The sequence below is a fragment of the Ursus arctos genome, unplaced genomic scaffold, assembly GCF_023065955.2.
Source record: "Ursus arctos isolate Adak ecotype North America unplaced genomic scaffold, UrsArc2.0 scaffold_1, whole genome shotgun sequence".
NCBI classification, from domain to species: domain Eukaryota; kingdom Metazoa; phylum Chordata; class Mammalia; order Carnivora; family Ursidae; genus Ursus; species Ursus arctos.
In genome coordinates this window covers 81184466-81210262 of record NW_026622763.1, presented here as the reverse complement: position 1 = coordinate 81210262, position 25797 = coordinate 81184466, and the positions used below count along the sequence as shown (strand labels likewise).

Below are 25797 nucleotides of genomic sequence, written 5' to 3'. Positions count from 1 at the left end.
ACTTTTACTTAAAGAAAGGAAATGAATTTAATAAACAACAAAGTGGGAACCTATGGAGACATCAACGAATAAAACGGTAAAACTACTTTACCTATACGGGCTTCCTAAAGAAGCCAGGTTACTTTGGAAGTAATCGGCGTATAAATGACGATTATTATAAAAAATAAATGAAGTGAAATTTCAGGTGAAAAGTGTTCCCACACAGTTGCCTCTTATGAAAGGGATTTTATGTTAACACTGCTTTGGCAATGTCTTCAATGAAAAAGTTTTAACGTTGACGGATACTTTTTAACATGAAGATTTAGCAACGGCCGAACCCAGGCTTTAAGAACAGGGACTGGGACAAGTAGAACCGCTGAGGAGAGGAAGCAACAAACCAAAGTGACGCTTGCATGCGGCCTGAGTTGGGAGGGTGATACAATCAGCCAGTATCACCAGATCTCATAGTGTTAGGAGCTAATCTTTCCCAAGCTGGTCCACCCAGTATTAGCCCACCTGCCTAAAGTTAAGGCCCAAGCACCTCCTGAGACCTTTCTCCAAAAGGCAAGAAGTCTACGGTGTAGCGCTGCCAAGTGGTCCGCCCATTCTCGTTGTCCACTCACCTGAGGTCAGAACCCCGCGCTTCTATACAGGCGCAGCCATGACAGTTTTCCCGCGAGCTGGGAGTATCGCGAGATTTTACGGATCCTTCATTGGTCAAAAAGCTTACTTTCGCGGTAGTCGGAGAGGTTTGCTCAGTGGAAAGAAAGCTTACCGAAGAGAACGACTACTTTCCTTGGGTTCAGGGATGAGGACAGGGGAGAGCGTAAAGCTTTAAAAGACAATGTATGATAGTGTGCCCCAACACCTAACCTCTTTAGCAGGGCCCCAGACCCCGCGCTCAACTTCAGAGTGCGCCTGCGCCACGCCGTGGTTGCCAAGAAACCGCCGAGCCGCGGTTCCTGCCCCTGGGTCGAGGCTTTAACATGGCCAAATTCGTGCTTGCGGGTGAGTGATCCCCATGTCCGCCTGTAGATCGCTCAAAACACCGACAACTGCTCACCCCCTTTGGTCGCTGGGCAGTGATTTTCTTAACTGTATTTTTGTTCTAACAATTCCAACCTCTGTATAGACCACCCCAGGCTTCTTACGCATTCATTCATCGATGTTGATTGGATAGGGTACTGTGCAAAGCACTCCCGGACACTGGGGACAGTGGGGGAAAAGGTACACCCGGGCCTTTGAAGAACTTTCAGTCTCACGAAGTACAGAAGCCTGTAAACAAGTAATTTTGATCCACTGTAATTAATGAAATGAGGGAGATGTGCACAGGGCTCTGAGAGGTGTTGCAGGAGCTGATTTGTGAAGGTCTGGGATAGAGACGCCACATCAGATAAATGCACAGAGGCTAGAAGTCTCATGGCCTAATGGAGGAACTAGATATGGAGAAAGTGACTGGACCTGGGGCTAGAATGGGAGCAGCAGCCAGATCCTTGCACCTAAAGTGTACCAAACAGAGGTGGTTGAACTGTTATCTTGAAAGCAATGAGGAGTCTCAAAATTTTTTTAAGCAGGAGAGTATCCTTAATGGGTTTGCATTTTAAGAAGCCCACCTTTGTCAGCAAATGGAGGAAAAGGATGGAAAATGTCGCTGGCATCCTGAAAACCACTAAAGGGTCTTAGTAAAAGCAGCCTGCCTCCGTCCATTCTCAGCAAGTTTCCTGAAAAAGTAGACTGCCTTTGTATCTTCAGGTCCTTCTTCTGCTCAATCCGGCTTTTACTTCTGCCTCCTTTCAGAAATGGCCTTCACCAGAGTCACCAATGACTTATACAGAAGCTGTCCAGTCCTTATTGGAACTTTCAGATGCATTAACACAATTGACATCTCCCATTTGCTTGGAAATCTATTTCCTTTGCTTCTTTATTCATTCAGAAGAACATTTTTGAGCACTGACTGAGTATATGCTGGGAAGGCAGTGATACAGACACTTACAAAGAATGTTGTCTGTGGGCCAGTGGCAGGGCAGGTTCTATAGGAGCAGTGGCAGGAGCCTTTGGTCAGGCAAAGGCTTCCTGGAGGGAGTGGGTTTTTAAGCAGAGTTACCTAGCAGAAAGCAGGTAGGGAAGAAGAGAGTGATTAACACATAGGTGGCAGGGACTGGGGTTGAAATGAGGAAAGCTAGAAAATGGAGATAGATTTAGTAGGATTGTAGCAAAGGGTACAAGAAAGAGAGTATCATAGGCTGAGGCCAGGATTAAATATAGATTCTTGTGAGCCATATTCAGTATTTCAGACTTTATCCAACGTACATAGAAGGCTTGTGGAAGGAGAGGACATAATCAAATTTGCATTTTATCTGAATGGTATTCTCTATGGGAAGAGAAAGATTAGATGCCAAGACCCCAGTTAGTTGCAGTAGTCCAGGAAGGAGATAGTGGTAGCCTGGCCTAGGATGGTAAGCAATGGAAATGGAAGGAACCGAGTGGACTGGAGAGACATTAGGGAGGCAGAAGTCATAGAACTAAATGTCTGGGTGGAGGAAGGCAAAGGAGAAGAAAGAGTTAAAATTTTTTCCCACCAGTGGTTTGGAAAAGTGGGTAGATGAGTCATTGAAAAAAAAAAGTGGAAAAGTAGGCTTAATACTCTGGATACTCTTAATTCTCTTAAATAACTGAACATAAAGAACATAAGAGAAGGAGCAAATTCGGTGGGAGAGTTGTGGCAAAATCTGTCCTAGACATGCTGAGTGTCTATGAGACATTCAGAGGGAGATGGAAAAATACAGGAAGATATAAATATCTATATAAAGCGATAGTTCTGAAGTGGATGTTCAGATTGCTACTTGAACCCAGGGAGTGGTGGAGATCAGCCAGCAAGAATGCATAGAGTATGAAGATGCCTTGAAGGGTGCTAACGTTTTAGTGGATCAATAAAGAAGTAAGAATGTACAAAGTATAGTAAGAATGACCAGAGAAGTAGGATGAAAACCTTAAGAATGACTCCACCATAGTGAGTGTTTCAGAAGAATAGAAGGCAGATGCCAACAAGAAAGTGTCTACAAGAAAAGGATCAAAATGTATCCATTGGATGTAGTGACATGGAGGTCCTTGATACCACGCTAGAGAACTGTGGTTAAAGCCAGATTGCAGGCGAATGGGAAGTAAATGGAAGTGAAGAACTGGAGATGGCAAGTGTAGAGAACTCTCTCAAAAAGTCTTAATAGAAGAAGACAGGTAGAACGCAATAGCTAGAGAGGGACATAGGCTTTTTGTTTCTTAAGACAGGAGAAACTTAAATGTAACTTGACTATGTTTAAATAGGATGGAAAAGGACCATTAAAAATAGGAATAAGATGCTTAAAGAGAGGTTAACCAATTAAGCAGAGTTGGTGGCAGTTCTGAAGGAGCAAGAGGGTGGTGTTCAGAGCCTAAGTGGTGAGGTTAGAGCGGGACAGGAGGTAGGAGCCATCTCCCATGAATGGGAGAAAGAAGGAAAGGATGAGTCCAGATGCAGACAGGCTTGTAGGTATGATGGCAGGAGGTTAGGGGATTTCCCAAATGATACCATTTTGTATGATTTGGTTTTGCTTTTGGATCACTCTTTTTTTTAAAAGATTTTTATTTATTTTTTATGTCAGAGAGTGAGGGAGAGAGCACAAGCAGGGGGATCAGCAGGCAGGGGAGAAGCAGGCTCCCCACTGAGCAAGGAGCCAGATGCAGGACTCAACTCCAGAACCCTGGGATCATGACCTGAGCTGAAGGTAGATGCTTAACCGACTGAGCCTCCCAGGCATGCTTGATTTGGTTTTGGTTTTGTAGAAAGTAAGGTTATCTCTTCTGACAGTGTGGGAAAATGGAGAGAAAGAAGAGTTTGCAAGCAGTGGGCCACGTTTGGAATGGAAATTGTGGAGAAGAGAAGAGAGTGCTGATAAGAAGGATGTTCTGGCAGAGTTGAAGGCCAGTTGAGGCTAGTGACCATGAATTTATAATGGCGCTTCTCTGCTTGCTTCTACCATGTTTCTCCAGGGGTGCCTAGCAGATGGAACCCAACAACAGAAAAGGCAGGTAACTGCATTCATCCAGGGTGAGAGGCTTTCACCAGGCTGATTTGCCAGAAACGTAGTGGGGCAAGATAATTTAAAACCTGAGCCAGACTGTGGTTTGAATTCATGAACCATGGATTTGAACGAAACAGGGAGGCTAACAGGGAGTGGTTGAGAGGGTTGATGATGTAGACGTCGCCATGAAGTGGAAGGACTCATGATTGAGAGTAACTGGGGAAGACTGTTGCAGAGCGGGATCTACGCTTGGCCCCTGCCCCTTCTGCTCCCATCAGACACCCAATCCATCTACTCTGATGGCTTTAACTTCCTGTGTGCTGACGGCTGCAAAATCTGTCTCTCAGGCCCTTACATGGGGCCTGCGCTTCAGACTCCTAGGTACAGCCACCTGCTGGGCATATCCCCTGAGATGGGCTACACCTACCTCGAGCTGCACGTGTCTGTAATCAAACATCTTACCTGTGGTTTCTGTCCAGTTAAGTGCAGGATCATCTACCCAAGCCAGAAACTAGGAGTTATCCCAGACTTTTCTCTCTCCCTCAGCTTCTCCTCCCCCGTGGTACCACCCCCCTCAACACATATCAAATCCACCTGTGATTTTACCATCACTCCTCACTTCATGCTTTGCCTTTTAGTGGCTACTAATGGGTAGTCCATTATTAGTAGTTCATGCTTAGTTAGTAGTATCGCAGCCCCTTAGAGAACGTGAGGTCTAGCAAACTACTGGTGGAGAGTAAATATCCAGTAACCTTTTCTTCTTTCCACGTTTTATTCCTTAAGATTCTGACCTCCTGTGAGATAACTTTATTTTTACTACTGTTGATAAAAATCAGAAGTTTATATGGTGGCAGTTGATACTATAATTCTATGTTATAAAATATATCATACCTATATGAATAATTCTGTAATTATATGACACTTATAACTGCATGATAGTTTCTGTGTGGTATTAAAAAATGTTGCAAATTTGAACTCTTTTAGGTAGAGCAGATTGCCCATATTATGCTAAAGCAGAACTCCTAGCAGACTACTTACAAAAGAATCTTCCTGATTTTCGGGTACATAAAATTACACAACATCCTCGTGTTTGGGAGGTAAGAAGCCTTTGTTGTTTGTTAAACACACACACTCACAAAAATGTGTTCTGATTTAATGAAATGTTAGCCAGTGTATCAGATGGGCTTCCAATAATGAATGTTCATGTACTGCTGATATTTTAACACTAATAAAATTAATTCCTTTTAGTAGTCTCAGAACATTATATGTTTTTTTTTTCCTTGTACCTAGTAAAACAAATGAGGCCCTAACCAATCAGTAGAGTAAATTTAGCTGTTTTTTTTCTCCCAAGAATCCAGGTAACCTATATTATCCTTTTAACCTTTATTATCCTTTTCATTCTCCTTCATTTGATTTCTAACGATGTGACACACTTGCTTATTTGAAATACCCTTCTTTGGGACTGTGTTTCCCCACAAACAGACAGAGGTTTGGGGAAAGGAGTTTCCTTTACTGGGGCGTGCTCTTGGGAACAATGCCCTGGGAAGGAGTGAGGACAGCAGTGTTGTGCAACGGGAGAGGTTGAACCACCGTGCCACTGCAACAGAGGGCTCAGCCAGCCCTGACCTCGGAAGCTGGGCTGGCCCTTCAGAGATACCCCAAATACATGCAAGGGGGCAGGGCTTTTGTACTGACACAACTAACAGTCCTTGGATGCAGGCTGCCCTTGGGCAGGGGACTTAACTCTGGGCAAGGAAACCTCTCTGAGGTCAGTTCCTAGAGAGAGACTCAACACTGAGCCTTCAGCAGTAAGTACGCCTGGTGACCCAGGGAATGAGTATCTCGGTCTCCCCTCAGAAAGGGGGAATCTGAACAACATATGACAGGACCTGCTACAGCTCACCAGTTGTTGTGCCTTTGGGATCTACACGCTCCATATAAGAAGTTCATACTGTCTGGGAGCAGCTCTTCTGGGGTTCTAGGTGGCATCTTCCCTGGGGCAACTTGACAAGACGATCATCAGTGAAAGGAACCATAGTCTCCACCGCATATCATTTTAGGGCTTCACTGACACTCATCACCATTCTTGTCTATGATCCAATGTCAATCGTCCTCACCCTCTGCTGGTCTAGGTGACTTATGAGGTGTGATGACCCAGACCTGTATCCTCAGGGGTCAGAGTCCTAGTCTCCCAGGATGTGACTGGATGTGACTGCGGCACGTGTACATTTGCTGTCAAAATTGAGCAAGGCAGTACCAAGAAGGCCCCAGTGGATCACCTGGATGCCAAATATTCTTTCCTGGCCACATGCCCCTGATCAGCAGGGCCAGGTACTTCTTCTAGGATGGTAACTCCTTTACTTGACTGCTGTCTTTTGGCACAGGAGCTCAAAGGGACCAAGCAGCAGCCAAAGCTTCACGTTTAATGGAACTCTTCCTGATAGAAACACCCTTGCACCTCCGGAATTTAGCACCTCCAGACCCATAGAATCTAGAGTTAAGTGGGCTTGGGGAAGCACAAATTCTCCAAGTGGGTCACTGGGAGTGATGGTAAGCGGGATCACTCAATTCCATCCCTTGGTTCCTGGATTCATGTATCACCTAGTGGGGAAAGCCCTATATTGACTCATGGTGTATATTGCATCCTGAAAGACAGAGCTGTATCCTTACAAGGCAGCAACGTCTAAGCACCTTCAGTGGACTGTCCTATCCCTCTATCAGGCTGCTAGGTGATGTGATATATGATAGGGCCAGTGCATCCCATGGTTACGTGCCCAGTCCCACACACGCTTTACTCCAGAGTGGTTCAAAGTGATGTTATGCAGAATCCCATGTTGCTAGGTTGAACATTCTGTATGCTCCTGGGCTGGCCAAAGACCTATAAGCAGAAAAGGCAGTTCTTTGCCCAGAATATATGTTGATTTCAGTCAAGATGAATTACTGCCCTTTCTAGGGTAGAAGGGGTGAAATGTAATCAACTTGCCCCCAAGAGGCTGGTTAGTGTCTTTGAGGGATAGTGCCATTGTCAGGGGGTCAGTGTTGGTCTCTGTTGCCAGAACATTGGACATTTAGCAGCAACAATGGCTCGATCAGCTTTGGTGAGTGGTGGCTTGTATCTAGGTCCGTAGCATAACCTCTGTCTCTTTTGTGAGTCCATTGTGCCTTCAGCTAAGTCACCTTATCTGCTGGGTTGTTCCGTGCTTTTATCACAATCGATGTTCTCTGGTGGGCACTGCCGCTGGCCTCTTTTATTTCAGGATTCTATCATCCCTGATTCTATCAGGGAGTCCAGCTCTATAACAACATGTCCTTTAATAGCCCTGGCCTCGGATGGGCAGCCACACCAGGCTTCTCCGTGATGCTGAGAACCTATCACCAGTGCAGTTCTTATCATTTTAATGAATGTAGTGTCCTCCAGGCCCTTCTGGAGAACATATTGGACTGGTAGGTTTCCAGCCTTCCATGGTAGCATACCCACTCCAGCGTGCCCATTTTTCTAAGCTTTTTGATTGCTTCTTCCATTGTCTTCTGTGGACGTCCTGGCATTTCTGTTTCATCTCACGTGAACCATCACTTTCTCCAAGCTTTGGAGAGCTGTCCTAGCAATGTGTTACCACTGTCTTCTGAGGTGCTTGCCAGGATATGCACCCTTGAGTTGCAGAAGGGTGATTTATATTGATAAATTCTCCCTCGTCCAACTTTACATTCCACTCTTGGTTCTGTACCCTCAGAGTCCAGTCCTGTACGTATTTCCCCAGTCTTACCAAGACATCAACATGCCCCACTTGGTGCTGAAGGTCTTTGAGGGCAGAGTCCCTTCACTCCAGAGGCCTGGCACTTCACTGGTCAGGCTGTGTAATGACTAGGGGAACCGTGGTGGAATCCTCACAGCAGCATTATTTGCTTTAAGGGAAGATAAAGGCAGAGAGATCTTCAACATCATCAAGAGAAATTAACGTCTAAGATTTTACGTGTAAGGTAGCCTCATTACACATGCCTCCAATGACAAGAATGCTGTCATGTACTTTACTCACAAGATTGTTGCTCTCTGTCTCTACTCAGCTCTTGTTGTTGAAAGGCCTGGTCTACACAAACCAGATAATGATGATTTAAGCTTTCTCTAATGAATACTATTAGAAATCCACAGATAACTTTTAGCTCATTAATTCAGTCAGAATGACAAACAATACCCACATATTTGGACAGCAATATCAAATTTATGTGGCCCTAAGACTGGAAATATCTCACATAGAAGATCAAGGGAAGAACCAGTTGAATTTTTTTTGAAATCAGGTAAGTTGGAAGACTTGGCTTCTCTTTTAAGCTAACCACTTGCATTCCCAGTCTCCTCAGCAAAGAAAGCAACCCTCAGTACCTTTATTTGGTCACCGAATTTGAAGAATAGTCTTTCGTATTTGATTAACTTGTTACTTCATTCACCACTCTTTTCTCTATTTACATTATACAGTGTAAAAATATCTTAATTTTATTATGTATTCTCAGTGGTAGTAAAAAAAAAAAACAAGCTAGTTCGTGTTTAAATTCTGAAGTATGGAACTGAATTCTGAGACAGATTCAATGGATGACTTCTCTTGGAATATCATTCAATAGGAGTGGTTAAAAGATCTGTGTGAAAAGAATAAGTGGAGTCACAAAAAGTCCCCCATCATCTGGAGAGAGCTGTTGGATCGTGGAGGAGCGGCGTTGCTTTTGGGAGGATATAACGAGTTCCTGGAATACGCCCAGGTATATGGATTTAGTTGGTTCGTCTGCTCAAAACATTACCATTCTCTCACATTGTTGTTCAAATGTCTTGCTTTCCAAAGTATTCTCTCTGTTCTCTTTATTCTATTCTGGCTTTAAACAAGAACTTTCCATTATAATCATTGTCAGTGTTGACTTTTTCTTTCCTAATATTTAGCTTTACTATGGTGTTACCTCTAGCATGACCACTGAGCTGATGAAGGTAATTGCTCAAGAGAACCTGGAGACACACACAGAAAAAGAACTGGAGGAAGAAACCAGGAAAGATCTCATCCACGCCTTGCAGGTCTGGATCACCAGGTGGGACAGTCAAACTCCAAGATTCATGAGAGTGGGTGTTATATTTAGAAAGGACAATAATGTGGGATTAAGTCCATGATGGAAGAACATCTGAATGTCAAGTTTGAGATTCGTACGTATAGACATGTACATGTATCGATATGTGAATATATACATACATATCCCCCAATGTAGCTTCATATTTAAGTTTTAGATTATAGGTGTATGTATACACACACACACGAAATCTAAGAGCAGCTGTATAGCAAAGGTCATTACTTCGACAACGCTGTCTCCAGCTCTTGTCCCCTCTCTCTGTGTCTCTCATGCTGTCGGCTGCTTGCCTTCTTGCTCTTTGCCCTGCCGCCTTTCCTTCCCGTTCCCTCACTTTCTTTCTCCTCGCCCCACTCTGGTCTCACGGCCTGCTGCCCTCCCCCTCTTTCCCACTCGCTGGAGCTAACCTCGTGTTGTGTCCCCACCTCAGTAACCAACGTTGTGGCTGGACCAGCCTGTGGTTCTCATTACATTTGCAAGACACCCTCAGCAATAACCATCCAATCTCCCATCAGGAGATGTGGGGAAAAGGGGTTTGTTACTTCCACATCCTGGAAATTACTTGACACCCCTGGAGCCACACAGTGAAGTCACCGGTGAGGGGAGAGAGAGAACATGTGAGCACACATGGGCCCAGCGCTCTGCTTTCACTGGGGTTGAGAGTGGGGGACTTAGGTTTCATCGGCTCACTCACTAGGAGTGGAAATTTAAAGCTTGGAGAGAGAAGCAACAAGCAGCCCAGCTGGCCAGTTATTGACCTGAGAGGTCTCTAGGACAACTGAGCCTCAGTGTGGGAGTGCCCCTGGCTGCTTAGCGGTGTGGCTGGCTGTGTGTTTGTTCCAGATGGCCACCTTTGAAGTGGATACCTCCTCGGCAGTCAAAACTTAGAAAAAGCAGAAAACAAACCTGTCAGGGTTTAGACTACACCTCAGTCTTGCTCCCTCTTCCTCTTTCTCCCCTCTTGCTCCTCACCGCGTTCAGTCTTCGTTAGCAACTTTTGTCTCTGCACTCCATCTTTCTCTCAGTGTCTCTTGCTGTTCTTCTTGCTCTCTCTCTATCCCCCCCCCACTGTGTCTCTCACACTGCCCTTCTTTCTTACTACACCTGCATGCATCCTAATATTCATGCTTTTCTAGAAAAATTATTTGTTATGAAATAGTTCAATACAGAAAAGAATTAAGCATGATATAATAAGCATAAACATGAACCCCACACCCAGATTTAATAAATATTACCTCTCCGTTAGATGTTTTTAAAGGATTCAAATGGTACAGATACTGTTGAAACCCTCATTGAACCCCTCCCCAAACCCATTGTGAACATCAAAAATGCCCAGATGCGTTTCCAAACTCCTGTCAGGGTCATGACACCTCTCGATTGGTAGCCAAGCTATAGAGTACCCAGATACTTGCCGAATTACGGGTACAGATACGGGATAGCTAGCCTATGCTGATCCTAGGCTTCTTTGCAAGGAATTAGAAAAGATAGTCCTTTCCCAAAAAGTGTCATTACTTTGTAGATGAGGGTGTAAAGTAGAAAAGAGCTGTGGTTAAAGAAAACTTATCTCTTTACCTTTTTAAAAGAAAATGTAAACATGTAATTAGAGTACTGTGACACCATTCTTTTAATGTTGCTTTCTGCATATTCTGTTTTATTTGAAAAGTCTTTTAAACAGGGAGTTTGTTATTTGGATATTGTTTTCAGATGGCCAGAGCAAGGGATTAGCAGTAAGAATTTTTTTGCTCAACTTTTGCTTTCTTGCCTTAAAAAGTCTATGCGGTTCTGTATGCCTATTGAAGATATTAAACCACCCTATTAATGCACCTGCAGAAATATCTGTTAACAATAAAGGCTTAGCAGGAGCAAAAGATTTAACCATTCATCATCCGGCTTTGCATTTTTATTAGCGCATCTGCTCCTGCCTGCTACCACCTAATTCCCATCTTGACAAGCGGCGAAGTATTTGGAATGCACACGGAAGTTAGCCTGAATCTACTTGACAATAAGCAGACAGAAGAAAATCTCCACATGATCGTGACAGAGACTCGGGACTTGGTGGCCCCCTTGCTCCGGAGTGTCTCCATCTGCACCCGAGTGGAGGACGCCTTCCGCCAGGCCCACGTGATCATCGTCCTGGACGAGGTCACAGACCAGGAGGTACACACTCTAGAAGACTGCATCCGAAGCAGGCTTCCTCTATGCCGGCTCTATGGGTACCTGATCGAGAAAAATGCTCACGACTCCGTCCGAGTTATTGTGGGAGGGAAAACATTTGTGAATCTGAAAACGGTTCTGCTTATGAGATACGCCCCAAACGTGGCCCACAACATCATCGCCGTGGCACTGGGCGTGGAAGGCCGAGCCAGAGCTGTGCTGGCCAGAAAACTGAGAACAACCCCCTCATGTGAGTGAGCTTCTGGTTCTGGTTCTGGTTCTGGTTCTGGTTCTCAACAACATCATTTCAGAGCCGCTAGGAAGAACACCGTTCCCTTTAGGATTATTCTGGATATCTGGACTAGAAAGTATGAAGCAGATACAAAGAACTCCTTACTGTGTGATTTGACTACGGTGCAAACATTGTTTTTTTACTGTTTTTCGTGGCAGGCTGACTTTGTCCATCATTTTAAAAATGTATAATTTGAAACCTAATGTTTCGATTTTCCATAATAATCATCAACTAAGGTAATCGGTGTTTTTTAAAAAGAAATCATCAGGGGCGTGCGTAAGTTGCCTCCACCCCATTTCCACCCACGTGATGGTGAACCCTTGCAAGGGTGTTGAACTTGTCCACAGGGTTCTGCTAGCTGATCAGTTTCTGCGCGCCACTAGTCTTGGAACTGGTACCACATGAGCATGAGACTGGAGCAGAAAAGGGATTGTTGAGTTTAAAAGGGGAGTGCTGTATTTGAAAATGTTTATCATCTTTGACAAATTTTAGAGTTCGTGCCTTTAGATGAAGCAGATGCAGCAGAGCCCACTGAGAACGCAGAGAGGTGCAAGGCGTTCTCTCAAGACGATGGGGAAACGCTGAAATGTGAGCCTAGCAGGCTCTAAATCGGGGCCATCATGGACTTCAGGCAGCCCCTAACACATTATAGCAAGAGCTGTATCACCCACTGCTTTACAGCGAGGCCCTAGAACCATCACTTCTGGTATTCTTGCACAAAAATCTTCAGTGCCTCACCCCCAGGCTCAGTGATTACCTTAGCCAAATTGCTATAAAATTATTCAGTAGGAAAGGAAAACATTTTCTAATCATTTTTATCTCTGTCCCAACCTTATAGACAGATATGTAGACACTGTTTTATCACAAAAGATTTCTGATTCGCTGATCAAAGTGCCAAGAAGAGGCAGTGTTACAAAATTTAAAACAAGGTGGGGGACTTCAGCCAGAAAGCTGCTCTCGTGTGAGTGTGGTGGTGCTGTAAACTGTAAGCTCTCCTGTACCCAAAGCCAATAAAGCATATGAGAAGCAGAAGAAAGAGAAACGGAGAGACGTTGGGCAGAGGAAAGAGAGACTTTGGAGGGACAGCAGTCGATTGGAATGGTCTGCAGAGCAGCAATGAGAAACTCCGCCCCAACAAAGCCAGTTGAGCAAAGGGACCTGAAATCAGAAAAGCATCAAGGAGAGTCATTCAGAGAAGAGTCCAGATGCCAAGAGAGTAGCAGGTGTTTCCAGGATATCCCTTGAGTTCAGTTCACACATAGGCCTGTTTCTCAGACCATGTGCATTGGCTTGGTCTGAACTCTTTCTGTTGCAAGAGACAGGAGGTCCACTCGAAGCGACGGTAGTCAGAGAGAGATCTTCTTTCAGGCATAGATGGATGCTGGGGCTCTAACGATGATGTCAGGACTGGCTTGCGCTCTCTCTTGACCCATCACTCGGCCCTGCTTTCTTTAGCATTGGTTTAATTCTCAGGCAGGCTCTCTGTACAAAGTGGCAATGTGGCCACTGATGTCTCCAGACTCATACATTCATAGCTTCGCTTGCCCCGTAGAAAGAGGGCTTGCTCTCTCAAATGTATAAAAGTAGCAGGATAATATCTCATTGGCCAGGCTTGGGCCATTTGCCCATCTCCAAATCAATCATCCTGGCGAGGAGTCTGGAATCTGGGACTCATGCCTATTGATAGACCTGAGGGGCGAGGACAGCCCCACCCAAACCATATGGACTGAAATTAAGAAAGGGTAGTTTTTTAAAGGAAAACTGGGATGCTGTTAAAGAAAAACAGTAGGAAGAAATGTTAGGAGGAAAAACAGCAGATGTCCACTGTGATTTTCTCTAGCAGAGCTATCTAGAGCCTCAAGTCTGATAAGAAAAATTCTTTTCCCTACTACCTGCCTTTGAGCCCAATCGTGTGAGAGTGTGATACTTGGAGCTGCTGCAGCTGTTTTAGGACCATGAGGGACAGGCCAAGAGAATAGCATCTTTGAGCCACTGAGCATGCACAAGTGTTACTGCCTACCTCAGCTTGTTATTGTCTGAGAAAAGCGAACTCCTCCTAGTTGAGCCAAGTCAGAAGGATATTCTGTTACTTGAAACCAAACAGCAATCTTACCTCATGCACAACAGTAGAATTTAAAGTGTAGGAAGTGGTATGATCTTGGAAGATAATTAAGTCTTTAAGCAAATAAGTTAAAAATCAATAAAATTATTTATTTTCACTTCAGATACAACATTCCTAGAAGATCCACAGTTTCAGAATCACATTAAATTTTAATCCCTATTTCTCTCTAACCCCTATCCTCTTATTTTCCTTCACGGTACATGTCACTTTGTATAGTAGTTGCTTTCTTACCCACTCCCCTCCACCCCTAGAGCGTTGCGAGGATTTGGGCTATTTCCTTCTTAACCTTCCACCTAAAAGTGCCTCACACAGAGAAGCTAATTCAATTACTTGTTGGTTTGCATGTACCCGGGGGCCTCTTATTATAACACCCGCCTTCTGCAGGAAATGAAACCCACCCAGGAGTTAAGTGCTTTGCCCAAATATCTATTCCAGTCTAGAATCAAGAACTCTTTGTCAGAACCAAAGCAGAGAAAAAGTTTTCCTAGTGGCAAGCAGAGTGGTTAAGTTAGGACCACACCAGTGGTATAATTTTCAGTAGCAATGTCTTTGAGGGAGCCACTGCAGTATTTCTTAAATGCACTCATGTGGCCTACATATGAGCATGAGTAGGAATTGCCAAACCCTGTCGATTCAGGAAATCATCCATGTCGTTTGTACATTCGGGGGAAACATAAACTTAGATCATTTTATAGCAAAAAGATCAATCCTGAAATAAACACACAGACAAAAAATAGACTACGGGCAATTTTTTAAATTAATGCTCATTATTATGTTAATTTTAAATTTCTTTTTCTTCACAGGCATCAAAAATGTGATAGTTTGGGGTAATATTAGTGGAAACAACTACATTGATCTGAGAAAAGCCAAGATTTACAGATATGAGAGTGCTATTTGGGGACCTCCTAACTATTCACGTCCTGTTTTGAGCTTGGTGTTTGATAGGTATGGTATATTTTTAAGTGAAGTATACTCACAATGTTGGATACATACATAATAGTTGTTATGAGCTTTTAAATCATCTTAGAAATCTTTGTACAAAAATGACGTGGCATCGACATTGTTCACACTCACCTTTGTTTATGTGCTCTATTGAAGATACAGAAAATTCTATAGAATCGCAACTGGTCAATCCCCACGCCCAGTATATTTGATTTTGCAATTATGAATTTTTGTATTTCAGACTATCCTTAAAGTAGCTCACATATTACTTTAAATTTATCTCTAAAGCAAGCATCTGCAAAGTGAGTCTTATTTAACACACAGAGAGAGAGATATCCCAATTGAAATCGGTGGAAACATTTTCAAGAATAAGGAATTAAGGGGCGCCTGGGTGGCACAGCGGTTAAGCGTCTGCCTTCGGCTCAGGGCGTGATCCCGGCGTTATGGGATCGAGCCCCACATCAGGCTCCTCCGCTATGAGCCTGCTTCTTTCTCTCCCACTCCCCCTGCTTGTTTTCCCTCTCTCGCTGGCTGTCTCTATCCAGTCGAATAAACAAATAAAATCTTTTAAAAAAAAAAAAAAAAGAGAAGAATAAGGAATTAAGATGGTGAGCAGGCCCAGGCCATGCTGGGTGTTCTGTCTCAGGAGAGACAGCACCGAGGACTGGGGAAGAGTAAGGTCTCTGGAATCAAGCTGCCTGGGTTGGGATTCTCAAACAGCCACGTTGTAGCTGTGTGACTTTAGAGATGTTACTTCACCACTCTGTGCCTCAGGCTTTTCATCTGCAAAGTGGAAATGGTCCCATAGCGTGGGCCTTACAGGGTGGTTGGGAAGATGAAATGGCTTAGTACAGGCCAAGCCCCAAGAACGTCCCCACTGCAGTCAGCACTACCTTTATGACAGGGCGGGGGAGGGGAGAAGAGCGGCTCTGAAGCATCTTTCTAAGCTTTGCAGCCCTTTTCCAGCTGTAGCATTTCCTTTCTGTGCCCCTTCCTCAGGCCAGGGGCGCTTCATCCATGCCCAGGAATGACACGCCCCGAGCCCACCCCCCTGGCACGTGCTTCCTCTGCTAAGGGCAGTGTCTCCTGGGGCTGTAGGCACTGGCTTAGCAGGGGCAGCCCTCTATCGCCCGCTCTAGTCCAGCTGGACTACTCCCTGAATTTAAACTTTAGATGATAACAGCTTAGTTATTTCCCCAGTTCTCAACGTGCATAATTCAATGTCTTGCAACATCCTTTTCTTTAGAATGAAGGATACCACTGGTTCCAAGATAACGTCTATATGGAATAAATTCTTCGTAATGAGAGTAACTGTTCTTGCAGTCTGACCACTTTTCTGTGTTCCATATTTCTATTATCATGTTTTTCGTTTGACACTTCGGGATTCCTTTCTGTGATATTTCATGGCTTTTCGATTGACTTTTTACAGGATTGAAGAAGCTTGAAGAAGGAAGGTACACAGGCAGTCATATTTCTCTTTTATGGAGATGATTTCTTATACTGAGATCCATTGACCCAAGGAACATTATTTTATTCCCATTTCTCCCTCTGTTATAAAATCGTTTCTTTCTCTCCTTATAGTGAGTGGGTAAACAGACAATATGTGGAAACTCTTCAAAAGCAGACGGCCACGGGAAAACAATTCGGAGCCATTTTAGCTGCACACAGTATCGCCACTACGTTGAAATACTGGTACCATGGCTCACCGCCTGGGGAGATCGTGTCTTTAGGAGTATTAAGTGAAGGTAAATTTGCTAGTGGTTTTTTTTTTTTTTTTTTTTTTTTTTTTTTTTTTTTATCTTGGATTACTTTCAAACCTCCCCGTATACGTCATGCTCCTGCTTCTGCGTCCCCGCCTCTGCCTTACCTGGTCTGTAAGCTGTCTGGACTCCCACATTTCCATACTCGCTTATTCGTTCATGCACTCACTCAGCCTTTCAGAAATTCTGAGATGTTTTGTGTGAATGTGCAGGGAACACACAGGGATGAGACCTGGCCACTGCCTACAGGAGACCTAGAGCAGTGGGAAGAAGAGCTGGCTATAGAAACTCCAGAGTTCCGCTAAGCCGTTCTCACTGTATCCCAGCTGAGGAAGGGAAAGCAAGGTCAATTTGAGGCAGATGGCAGGAGCAATCAGGACGGACTTCAATAAGGAGGTGACTCTCCAGGAAGCCTTCAAGTCTGAGTTAGTGTTTACCTGGCAGTCTAGTGTGGAAAGATCATCTCTCAGGAGCCACGGCGGCAAAGACGCAGGGTCGGGATACGAAGGGCACGTCAAGACGCCGATCTTAGGGCGCCAGTGGGAATGTTGAAAGCTTGCTCTCCAGCCGCAGATACTGTATATGCAGTTTTACAACCTTACCGCTTTCATCTGCTAAAAACTATCTCAGAGGACTTCTACCATTCTTGAAGAGTAGGGAAGAGAGAAGAGTTGATGCTCTGTGTTCTGTGGGTTCGATCTAAATCCTCTCTTCCCTTTGTGTTTTACTTTCTCCTTGTGCAAACTCATTCACAGCTAAAGCTTCCCGCCTGGGCCTCTCTGCTGAGCTGTAGCCTATGAAACACTGCCACCTGGACATGACACTGTCACCTCAGACCCAGACCGACATACACCAAACTGAACTCATTGTCTTCCTGTCCGATTTGATCTCTTATGTTCCTTATGCTGTTAGGGGAACCACCATCCTCCCTGGTATTCCAGTGACGACAGTGCAGCTCAAGGAGATCTCCCCCAAGTCCCCCAAGTCCCCCAAGTCAGAATTCATCTGTCTCTCCTCCGTACGGGAATAGCATTTTTTTCCTCCATCAGAGAGCACATTCCAGCCTGCTCTCATTGGTGGTATGGTTAAGTGCATAAGTCCCCTCCGTTAGAGGGCGTGCACCCTGAGGGCAGGGCTTTGGCTGGATCTTCCCGTTGCTACTTCATGGTTAGACACTCTACGAATCTTGTTTCAATTGCAGGAAGGTGCATGAGCACGCTTTTAACGAATAAGGTGAATCAAATCAGTATGTTACTTTTTTAGGGTAATAGACATTTAAAACCTTATCTTGATTTGGTAACAGTTTAATTAATCCCTGTAGGAGTTCACCAATAAACAATGCAATATTGGACATGAAGGGCATGTAATCACTGTCTTCCTGAAGCCATGTAGGTAGACTCTCTTAGGTTGTCCACTCATAAGGCTGGCTCTTTACAGATAAAAAAAGAGAGTGAACAGAGAACCTCAGATGTCCTCTAAGGAAAGGCCTTTTAGGTCCTGGTTTCTTGACTATCCTCACATTTTTGTTCTACTGACAACATTTTTGATGACTAGAATGGCAAGAATAATTTTCTCATTTGATTGAGGCACAAAAGGGGGGGGCAATTTTATCTGAATGTTGCACAGTTAGTAGTAAGTATTGTCCATCTTTTTATTTGCAACACATCCAAACTGGGCCCTGGGAGCTCCTGGGAAATCATCAACTTCCCCAGCCCCTCTCCCTCCTAACCCAGGCCTCACACCGTAGCTATGGGACCACCGCAGCAGGCTAGAAGAGTGCAAGGCCAGGTGGACAAATATCTTGGGGTCTTGGACTACCAAGAGGGCAAGGAAAGGCCAAAGGGAGCAGGAAAAAAAGGAGTCTAGACAAAATGGCAGAGAAAGACATGAGCCCCTGAGGCACAGGCAGGGGGTCTGAACCAAGCCAGAGGGGACAGAGAGGGTAACAAGAGGGAGCAGTGGTTCTTCTTTCAGAGAGAAACACAGACAAGAGAGTTGTCAGAACCTGGAGAGATGCTCAGTCAGTACTTCCAGAGTAAGTGTTTCAATCCTCCCGGGAGAGGAATTCTCAGAAATTTAGTTCACCATCACAATTAAAAATCATGTACGATCTCTGTCCTTTTCTACAATGCTGAACATGAAGGGTTTGTTGTTCTGAGTGCTTTCATTTTGCTTTGCTTCCTATTTGCTCACTACAGGCCAGTTTGGTATTCCTGAAGGGATCGTCTTTTCTATGCCTGTGAAATTTGAGAATGGAACTTGGGTAGTTCTTACAGATCTCGAAGATATTGAAATCAGTGAACAAATAATGACCAGAATGACAAGTGATCTCATTCAGGTAATGTCCGAATCAATACGAGAGCGCTGATTTGATAATGACCGTAAACTGATTCCTCTGGGCCAAGGCATACACTGATTTTCTGTGGGTTCAATCTGCATCCTCTTCCTAAAAACAGTCAGGAGGCAGTAAGAGTTTGAAGACATCAACAGAAAAACGCTACTCATTAGGTTATGTAATGTCTGGCATGTTAAAAATATTTGTTGGTTACTTAAAAATCAAGACCCAAATTGTTTTTCTATTGAAGATTGATTAAATTAGCAATTGTGGTCATTTACTTCTCTGATTATAAAATTTTTCAACAGGAGAAACTTGTTGCACTTGGAGATTTGATCAGTTTTCAGCCCTATCAATCAGGTAATCTTTTCGATGTGATGTTTTATTGAGCTGCTACTAAAAGACAATTAAAATATTTGTTGGGGCACCTGGGTGGCTCAGGAGATTAAGCGTCTGATCCTGGGGCTTGGGTCATGATCCTGGGGTCCTGGGATCAAGCCCCACATCTCCCTCTCCCTCTGCCCTTACCCCCTGCTCGTGTGCTCTCTCGTACTGTCTCTCTCCCCCAAATAAGTAAATAAAATATTTTAAAAAATTTAAAAAATATTTGTTAAAACTGAATTGCTATTGAATGTTGATGACTATAATCCACATTTTATCATTTCTAAATGAAATTATTGACAAGAGAAACTGCCAAGTTCAGTGTGTCCTTCTAAATAAAACATCTCGTAAGAATGCTAAAGAAATCACATCTTAAAAACACAACGACCTTATAAATGTTGTGTGTAGCATATGCCTTCATGTCCCAGGCCTGCTGTAACAAGTGACCACGAACTGGGTAGCTTCAACAACGGACGCTTACTCCCTAGTGAATAAATGAGACTAGCAGACCTAAATTAAAGTGTGGCAGGGCCATGGTCCCTCAGAAGGCTCTAGGGAAGCACCCTTCCCTGCCTCTTCTGCTGGCAGTGTTCGGAGTTCTGGGCTACGGCTGTGTCACTCCAATCTCTGCCTCTGTCTTCACATGCCGGTCTTCTCTCCATGAGTGTCTTCTTTCTTCTCCTTAAAAGACACCAGTCATTGCAATCCAGTACGACCCCACCTTAACTTGATTAAATCTGCTAAAACCCTATTTCCAAATAAGGTCACATTCACAGGTATCAGGGATTGGGACTCCAACACATCTTTTTGGGAACACAATCCAACCCACAACATTCCATTTACTTTTAGATTGCTTAAAAAAAATCAGTACATTTCAATAAGCCTATTTTTCTGACTGGCAGTTTCTCTAATCCTAAACTCACAAGGAAGTGCTATCATCTTTCTTTAATCTCTAAATATTGAAAATATTTAACAACCAGTATGGTACAGATTCCACCCAATCAAAATAGTTGCTGCCTCTCAGAGTGAATTAACTGGTAAAAAGAACCTGGCAGGGGACAGAAGACTGTCCTTGGTCCAGACCAGCGACCGTTTAGTGAGGTCAAAATATGGCAGTGTGGGAAGGGCAGAGAGACCAGACCTCCAGGAAAAGAGGTTCTAGGCAGAGGATGGGCTTTGGGAATTCAGACCTGGTTCTGCCTAGTGGTCAAGTCACCAGAAATGGGCAAGAGCAAATAAAAGCCAAAGGCAGCATGGACTCCAAGGGCACAGACGCAGAAGTCCGAAGAGCAGCTGGTTTTCACTGAAACACTTTTATTCCCAGTGTTCAGAAGCCCTTTGTGTGGCTTCCTGCTTTTGCAGAGTAGAGCTGCAAATTCCTTTTAAAGGAATGGGCTATAAAGCAGTCATTCTAAATTTGACTCCTTTGGTAGTTAATCCTAAATTTTCCATAATACTTGCCTTATAGAGGGTTTGGTGAAAAAGATAACCTGATTTTATGCTGCTTTCATTAACAAAGGTCAAGGCATAGATAGATAGATAGATAGATAGATAGATAGATAGATAGTAGATATAGAGATCTTGCTTCTGTCAACTTCAGACCTTGCCCAAAACACCGTTCCAGAGATTCCAAGATCAGAGCTTTGAAAATAATCAGAATTTTGCACAGTTTAGAGATCTCTGCTTATAGCATATCAATGAGGTGATTCATGCATGAGATTTGCTTAATCTTCTTGGTTAATTTAATGCTTAATCTCTTGACTTTTAGAGACTGACTTAGCCAAAAGAGATGAAAATACCACTTTACCTACCACATACAACAACCAGGAAAATCAAAGAGTCTCAGATGGTAGGTATATCAATTGGGGAAAAAAAATGTCCTTTTTATCCAACGTTTAACACTCAATTTCAAAGAAAGGAATTTGGTCATCTATTAGCCACAAAGTGGAATTAAGTCTTTTATCACCGTCATCCTATATTCAAAATCAGATCGCATTTAAAATCTATTAAAATCTTGAAGGAAATTAAGAGATATTCATTGAGCACCTTCTGTATACTGGTCACTGTGAGAGACACTGGGGGACACAATGACAGAGTTATAGCCACACAGATATGTCTGGGGAAAGGAGCCCCGAGAATACAAAGAAGTAAATGCCAAGATGCACAATGAATTAAAAAGCTCAATAAAACAAAACAAGACAGGGCAAAAGGAAAGAGAGTATATAATAAATAATCTAGAAACGCACAAGGAAGAGAGTTCCTTGTAATATATAAAGGAGAAGACTTATATCTTCAAATCTAGTTGGGAACTTAAGATGGCTAAAGATAATCAAACGATCATTTATTTATTCAGAAACTCTGCTAATTCTGTCACACAATGTGAAAATATTCTAGAGATCTGTACAACAGTGTGTACATAGTTAATACGGTATACTGCAAAACATGTTTAAAAGGTAGATTTCATGTTTTATGTTTTTAACACAATAAAAGGAAGAAAGAAAGAGATCACACTAGATCCTAGGGATATGAACATAAAGCAAATGTTGTTCTTACTCTCAAAGCGTTTACCATCTAGTGCTGAAAACAGCAAAACCAATCAAAAACTACCCTGTTGAGGGGTGCCTGGGTGGCTCAGTCAGTTAAGCATCTGCCTTTGGCTCAGATCATGATCCCAAGGTCCTGGGATCAAGCCCTCATCAGGGAGTCTGCTTCTCCCTCTGCCCCTCCCTCTCCCCCCGCTTGTGCTCACTCTCCCTCTCTCTCTTGCTAACGCTCTCAAATAAATAAATAAAATCTTTTAAAAAAAAAAAAGGGACTCCTGGGTGGTTCAGTCAGTTAAGCATCTGCTTTCAGCTCAGGTCATGATCCCAGAGACCTGGGATTGAGCCCTGCATCAGCCTTCTTGCTCAGCGGGGAGCCTGCTTCTCCTTCTGCCTGTCTCTCTCTCTCATTCTTTCTGACAAATAAATAAATAAAATCTTAAAAAAACAAAACAAAAAAACCTACCCTATTGAGAAGGAAGTGGTATGTAGAGAGAGGCCTGAGTATAATGGAACCACATTGGGGGCCTCCTGACAGGGACAGGAGTGTTAGGAAAGGCTTTCAAGTAGAAGTGACATGGGAGCTGAGTGTTGAAGGATGCGTAGGAATTACTCATGTTGTAGTGAAAAAGAAGCCTGCAGGTGGAGGAGTCAGAGAAGCTGTGAAAGGTGCCCCACCAGAAGGAGACATGTGGGCAGAGGAGGCATTTCAGGTGGCCAAGGCGTGACCAGAAGTGTGAACCCGAGGCAGTCTAAAGTTGTATTCAGAAGACAATAAACAGAGTAGCTGGGCTAGAGCAGAGGATCTGGAAAGGATGAGTAGAACCAGAAGAGGCACATGAAGGTCATCTCTAGTTTAGTTGGTTGAGAGCTCAGCAAAATGGCTGGTGGGTGGCAAGACAAGCATGAAATAGATGCCGTCAGTCTTACAGACCTAAGCTGGCTTTCTCATTGGCCCCCAGAGGGTGATGGAGCTGCCCAAATCACTGTCTGGAGGACTGTGTGGTGAGCTCAGTCCCAGAGAGAACAGGTATTTTAAGAGGCCCAGTCAGACAGTATCTCTCGGTATCTGGGTGGCAGCACTGTTGTTCCAGTCGGCGCAGCTGGTACTGAGCAATGCTCAAGGTCACAACTGAGGGTTCCAAGGCCCCTGTGAAAGAACTGAGGAAAAACTGCCAGATCTGTCATGACCAAGGTGACTGGCAGCTTTCCAAAATGGTTGAAAAAAAGCCAAATTGTGGAGTATGTATTTCAGAGTTTAGGCATCAGAACGATCCAAGTTGTTAGTTAAAATGTTAGATTCTGGGGCGCCTGGGTGGTGCAGTCAGTTAACTATCTGCCTTGGGCTCAGGTCATGATCCCGGAGTCCTGGGATTGAGTCCCACATCGGATCCCTGCTCAGTGGAGAGCCTGCTTCTCCCTCTCCCTCTGCCTCTCCCCCTGCTTCTGCTCTCTCTCTCTCAATCTGTCAAATAAATAAATAAAAATCTAAAAATAAATAAATAAAATGTTAGATTCTTAGACCCTCTACTAAGTCATAATTTTACACAGACTGAAGAACATTAGTGTTGATAAAGTAGAGAAAATGGGGCTGATTTCAGGTTGTTTGAGGGGCTATGTGTTGAATGAGCATTAGAATCGGACATCACTTGATAGTGCTTTCCACAGTGTGGGCTCAGTGTGTTGTAAAAAATTTTTGTGGGTGGGACACTGGCGGCTCAGTTAAGCATCTGACTGTTGATCTCCGCTCAGGTCTTGATCTCAGGGACGTGAATTCAAGCCCTGCTTTGGGCTCTATGCTGCGTGTGGAGCCTACTAAAAAAAGAAAAAATATTTGGGTGATTAAATCAGTTTAACAAGTGGCATTTTTTTCCTTGAACTGGAATAAAACTGATAAGAAAAGAGTAAGTGAGAAGACCAGATTTTTTCCCCTAATGCACTAGAATAGAAAAGAAAAACAAAGATGAGTAGAAAAGAAAAGAAAAGAGTAAGTCCTGTTTCATATAACTTTTTTTGTTTTATTGTAAGCATGCAAGTGCTCGTACTGGACTATAATGTAAAATTCATTTTTCACTGTGAGTCGTGGGCAACAAAGTTTGAAAAACACTGACCTAGAACATTTCATAGTTGTTAGTTATATTCTAAATCCAATATGTTTTATCTAATTTTGATTTCAGAATATAAGGATAGAATGTGTTCTGATCTAATCCAAGGTGAGGAAAAAGACCTGGTTATGTCGGACACTAGGTCAATCAAGTCACAGACCATCTCTGTAGTGCTAATGGTCATGACTCATGTTGTCTGGTCTGAGAGAATGATGTTATGGTCAGAAGAATGTAGTCCAGTTCTCAAGACTCCATATAAAAGTGATCGGGCATCTTGCAGCTCCCCAAGAACAGGCATTCAGAGAAACTTGGAGTGGAAGGAACAGGATAGGAGAAAATGAGACTAAATTCAAAAATCAATGTGCTTTAGATACTAAAATCTCCATTCTGCCCATTCTCTATTTACAGAAGTGGATTTCTTAGATCTAGTTCCTCAGCCCATCTCTGGAAAGCCATACAGTCAAGAAACCATAAATGGTAGGTGGGGAAACAAAATATTAACTAGTCTTTTCTTATTATACTAATAGAACTGAGTAGAGATCAAGTGTCCCCCATATGTAGTTCTTTTCAGACCCTCCTCCCACCCCTCACATCCCCAGCTTTGCTTGTTGACGCTTTTGGAACCTCCCTTCCGACATTTATAACCAGGGCTATGTCAATGGCAACTGAATTCTTCCCTTAGGATGAATAAGAAAGTAAATGGACACAGATAAATCTGCAAGTCCAGATTTTCAAAGTCTATAACTTAGTTGGCATGGTATTTTATGAAAACGAGGCTGGGGTTGACCAGTCAGGATATTCACCCATGCCTCCACACTCTTATTTGAATGTCCAATAAAATGAACAAATCCTTGGTACCTTCTGTTCTGAAAACGTATAGGATGATGGGCTTTGGAGTGGGGCTAACTATGGGGAATTAGAATCAGTACATAGACGAGAGGCAGGGCCAAGAGAAGAAATGGAACTGACAATGTAGCTGCAAACAAGATGTAGAATGAGAAGCAAAGGAACCAAGCAACACTGCACATAGAAGTAGATTAAGGTCAGGAGGGAGGCCAGAATTTAGTTTTGCTATATGAAAGTGTCTAATGACGGTCTTGCGGTTTGATGTCCCCCGCAGATAGAATCCCTCTCACACACACTCCCTCAATTGAATCAGATTGAACACAGGAATCCAGGAAACAGAAGAAAGAGGATAGCAAATGAAAAGATAATGAAAACGTAGTTTACTAATGGATTTTCAAATAGTTACACCTTCTCATTCTCCTCCTTTTACAGATTCTGAAGACAAAAGTGTGGAACACCAACAGATAAATTAGACCAACTATAAAGTTACCTGGTAGTGTAATAAACGTGGAAAGACCCACGAACGCCTGTATTTAGGGAAGAATAGTTTGAAAGATTGACTTCCATCTTAGATGATGTTATGCTAGACAATAACAGTGACAGCACACACACACAAAAGTGAGTTCAATCATTTTGTGTTACCTGAATCCGCTCATAGGTTTCCTTATTGTCCCATTTTCTCATATAGTTTGGTGTCAATTACTGTTTTTTTTTTAAACTACATTAAAATACAGTGGCCAGTCATTGCATCCTTGCCCATATATGCTTCTAAAAGAGCCTGCTTCCTCCCACAGGCCATACCTAAGGCATGGACGTGAGTGGCCATGTTTGCTTGGCTGTCCTCACCACCTTGGCTTCAACTATTGGACTAGAATAAACACACCTTACTCAAGGGGAGCCAAATAGATTTTCTCTAACGGTGTCAAAAAATTTGCACTGAGAAAAATGGCTGAGTAAGTTGGTGTCTGGATAGTGACTTAGAGAGGGCCACACAGCTCTGCTTGAGGTCTTCAGAGCTAGTCAGGTTCACCAGCTTCATGAGGTCTGGCTGTGTATTGTTTTCCTTGGATTTGCTTGGGATAATTATCTTTACAATGAATCACACTTCTACTTTAGCTCAGATGGAATAGGTTTCTGTTTCTGGACACCAGATGTGGCCTGAATAAATGGAATTTTAAAAGGAAAG

General features: G+C 43.4%; 2 protein-coding genes across 3 annotated transcripts in view; one reads left to right on the top strand and one right to left on the bottom strand.

The window, feature by feature from the left end:
- FASTKD2 (FAST kinase domains 2) overlaps positions 1 to 869 on the bottom strand; it is an 18277-nt gene extending 17408 nt beyond the window's left edge. Inside the window, exon 1 of one of the 2 annotated variants that reach the window (XM_026492096.4) lies at positions 603 to 869. The gene's annotated coding sequence lies outside the window, so the exon portion shown is untranslated. Of the gene's footprint in view, positions 1 to 495 lie in introns of both variants that reach the window. The other variant, XM_026492097.4, reaches the window with a different exon arrangement.
- Positions 719 to 25797, top strand: MDH1B (malate dehydrogenase 1B). The gene is made up of 12 exons (XM_026492099.4): positions 719 to 987; positions 5022 to 5134; positions 8649 to 8783; positions 8959 to 9101; positions 11042 to 11538; positions 14506 to 14647; positions 16226 to 16389; positions 18603 to 18742; positions 19048 to 19099; positions 20889 to 20969; positions 24174 to 24242; positions 25044 to 25797. The coding sequence occupies exons 1-12, from the start codon at positions 966 to 968 to the stop codon at positions 25082 to 25084; spliced, it is 1599 nt and encodes a 532-aa protein (XP_026347884.1). The 5' UTR covers positions 719 to 965; the 3' UTR covers positions 25085 to 25797.